The sequence below is a fragment of the Drosophila innubila genome, assembly GCF_004354385.1.
Source record: "Drosophila innubila isolate TH190305 chromosome 2L unlocalized genomic scaffold, UK_Dinn_1.0 5_B_2L, whole genome shotgun sequence".
Classification (NCBI taxonomy): Eukaryota; Metazoa; Arthropoda; class Insecta; order Diptera; family Drosophilidae; genus Drosophila; species Drosophila innubila.
The window spans coordinates 4158700-4160967 of record NW_022995373.1 but is presented as its reverse complement, the minus strand read 5'-3'; the positions used below and the strand labels follow the sequence as shown (position 1 = coordinate 4160967).

At 48.7% G+C, this 2268-nt stretch overlaps 1 protein-coding gene across 1 annotated transcript; it reads left to right on the top strand.

Moving 5' to 3' along the window:
* The first annotated feature begins 860 nt into the window (after nucleotides 1–860).
* Nucleotides 861–1907, top strand: LOC117782611 (titin-like). The gene is made up of 2 exons (XM_034619631.1): nucleotides 861–1380; nucleotides 1642–1907. The coding sequence occupies exons 1-2, from the start codon at nucleotides 861–863 to the stop codon at nucleotides 1905–1907; spliced, it is 786 nt and encodes a 261-aa protein (XP_034475522.1).
* The last annotated feature ends 361 nt before the right edge of the window (nucleotides 1908–2268 follow it).

Below are 2268 nucleotides of genomic sequence, written 5' to 3'. Positions count from 1 at the left end.
GCATGCGAAATTTAGGGTGGCTTGGCTACTCTTTGTTTATAGTTCCAGCCTGTGAAAGTTTACATTATTGGAATGGGGAATTTGGTGTCTAGACTTATGTATAACGTAGACACAGAATATGTCACTATATATATATATATATATATATATATATATATATATATATGCATTTATATATGTATGTACATATACAACGAGGGAAGTAATACACGAGATAGATTGGTTTTGGTCATATATATGTATGTATATATATAATTGCACACGAAGGAAAGTAAAGAACGGCCAACAGCTGCAGCTACGTTGCTGTGACGTCAGAAAGCAAGCAATTAGCACACATAATTGTTGTTGCGATTACAGTCAGAGGCCGTCGACAGCGGCGCCCTGCTTTGAGTCGCCGCCTGTTGATAGTTCTAGACCGAAGATCTGGGCTCACGCCCCGTGAGGGGCGTGGTCAACAGTTGATCAAATATTAACCGCCCCACATTTTCAAATTGTAAATAACTTAATACGGTGTTAATAATACTTTCCAAAGAAATTTGGCCACCCGAAACAATTTAAATGAAATTGTTAATTATTGCAATTTTCGAATTGCCTATTTATGTATGTATGTACTCAAATAACCAAAAATGGGGACATATATATACATATAGTCATATATATGTGTATGTATACATACATATATGGGAAGAAAAAAAACCCAGAGAGAGAAACCGCAATCCTGGGCGCAAATCGCCCAATCAGGGGACAGTGGCGGACGTCAATGGCACGAGGGGAGAGGAGACCAAAGGAGCACGAAGTGTAAACCGAATATCGCGCCGGCGACCGCCCACGCTGCTGGACATCGAAGAACAAGCGACAGAATGAGTAGCACCGCCCGAAAACCTACCTGGCTGCCGTTCCACCCACGCCGGAGGACACCGAAGCTGCCAGAAATCGAGTTGGCCAGCCATACCGATGTCCTGGAGCTGTCGACGTCACCCATTGCAGACAAGGCGGTGGCGGCCGAGCTGACGCCCCCGGCAGCGGCGTCGCCCTGCCTTGCCGCACAGGTGTTCCGGTGGCCACTAAAAGAGGAGAAGGTAGCAGTGCCGGTACCCGCTCTAGCCCCCACGGTGCTGGAAGTATCGTCCGACTCGGAGGGGGAGGAGGGCACTCCAGCACCCGCTGCACCGGCGCCGAAACGAGCCAGGATGGAGCAGCCGACCTGCCCACCGGCGACCCCAAGGTATGTGCCCCGCACTCCCGGTAGGTCGTTGGGTCTGGACGCAGGGTCGGCCATGGCGATACAACAAAGACACCAGCACCCTGAGGGAACACCGGCGTCACCATCACCGGAGGTAGAGGAGACGTGTGTTCAGGAGACACCCGAACCCCCACCAGGTTCGAGGAACTGGTCGGCATGCCCTGGCCTCGGGACGTGATCCTGGAATCGCAACGGATGAACCCCAATCTGCGCAGGGTACACCTGGTGTGGGAAAACGGACGTCGCTATAAAATCAAGGGGGGCCAGGGGTGGATCCGCGAGGTCAAGAAATAGAAAATAGAAAACAAAATAAAAAGACTTGTCATTTGAGTTACCCGAAGAAAGAGGGCAGTGTGAGGAACAACTATGTGTTCCCAACAACAATTGCACATTTTCAGCGCCGCCCCAGACAAACACGCGAGCAGAAATCCTGTTACCCTACAGCGGCCCAGATATGGGGGATTCATCCTTGCTGTCGCAGGATCTACACCCGGCAATCCTCGCGGTCGCAGGACTTGTTCCCGATACCCTTGCATTAGCCTGGTCCCAGTACGAGAGACGAATCGAGCTTCAACAAGGGTTGAAACCAGCGATACCCGGCGACAGACGAACCCTCATCGGAGACCAAGGACATCGACCAGAGACCCGAGAATATCATCATTAACGAAGGACATCGAAATTTAATAAGCCCTCTTCAAATTTGAGAGAATTGGCCATCGTGTCGTTAATAAACGATTGCCATTAAATATTGAAAATCCATCTGCCTTCTTATTTATTCGCAAGTGCTGCATAATATAAATTTGTTGCACGAACTCATAGCGCCGACCGAGTTAGCCCGGTGAAGCCTTAAGGATCGTTACAACTGGCGCCCAACTTGCCGAATTAATTAAGAGACCAAATAATGATCAAGACGATATTCCGCATGAAAATCGGTCAAGTTTTGGCAAAGTTATACATGTTTATGTGTATGGGCATGGCTAAGCCTATACTGGACGTATAGCTATACGTTGCTTATGAGGTTAACA

Excerpts from the sequence above, each read along its gene's own strand:
- LOC117782611 (XM_034619631.1), top strand. The coding sequence starts at position 861 with ATGAGTAGCACCGCCCGAAAACCTACCTGGCTGCCGTTCCACCCACGC. Across the intron at positions 1,381-1,641 it reads GACACCCGAACCCCCACCAG|CGCCGCCCCAGACAAACACG; the intron begins GTTCGAGGAACT and ends GCACATTTTCAG.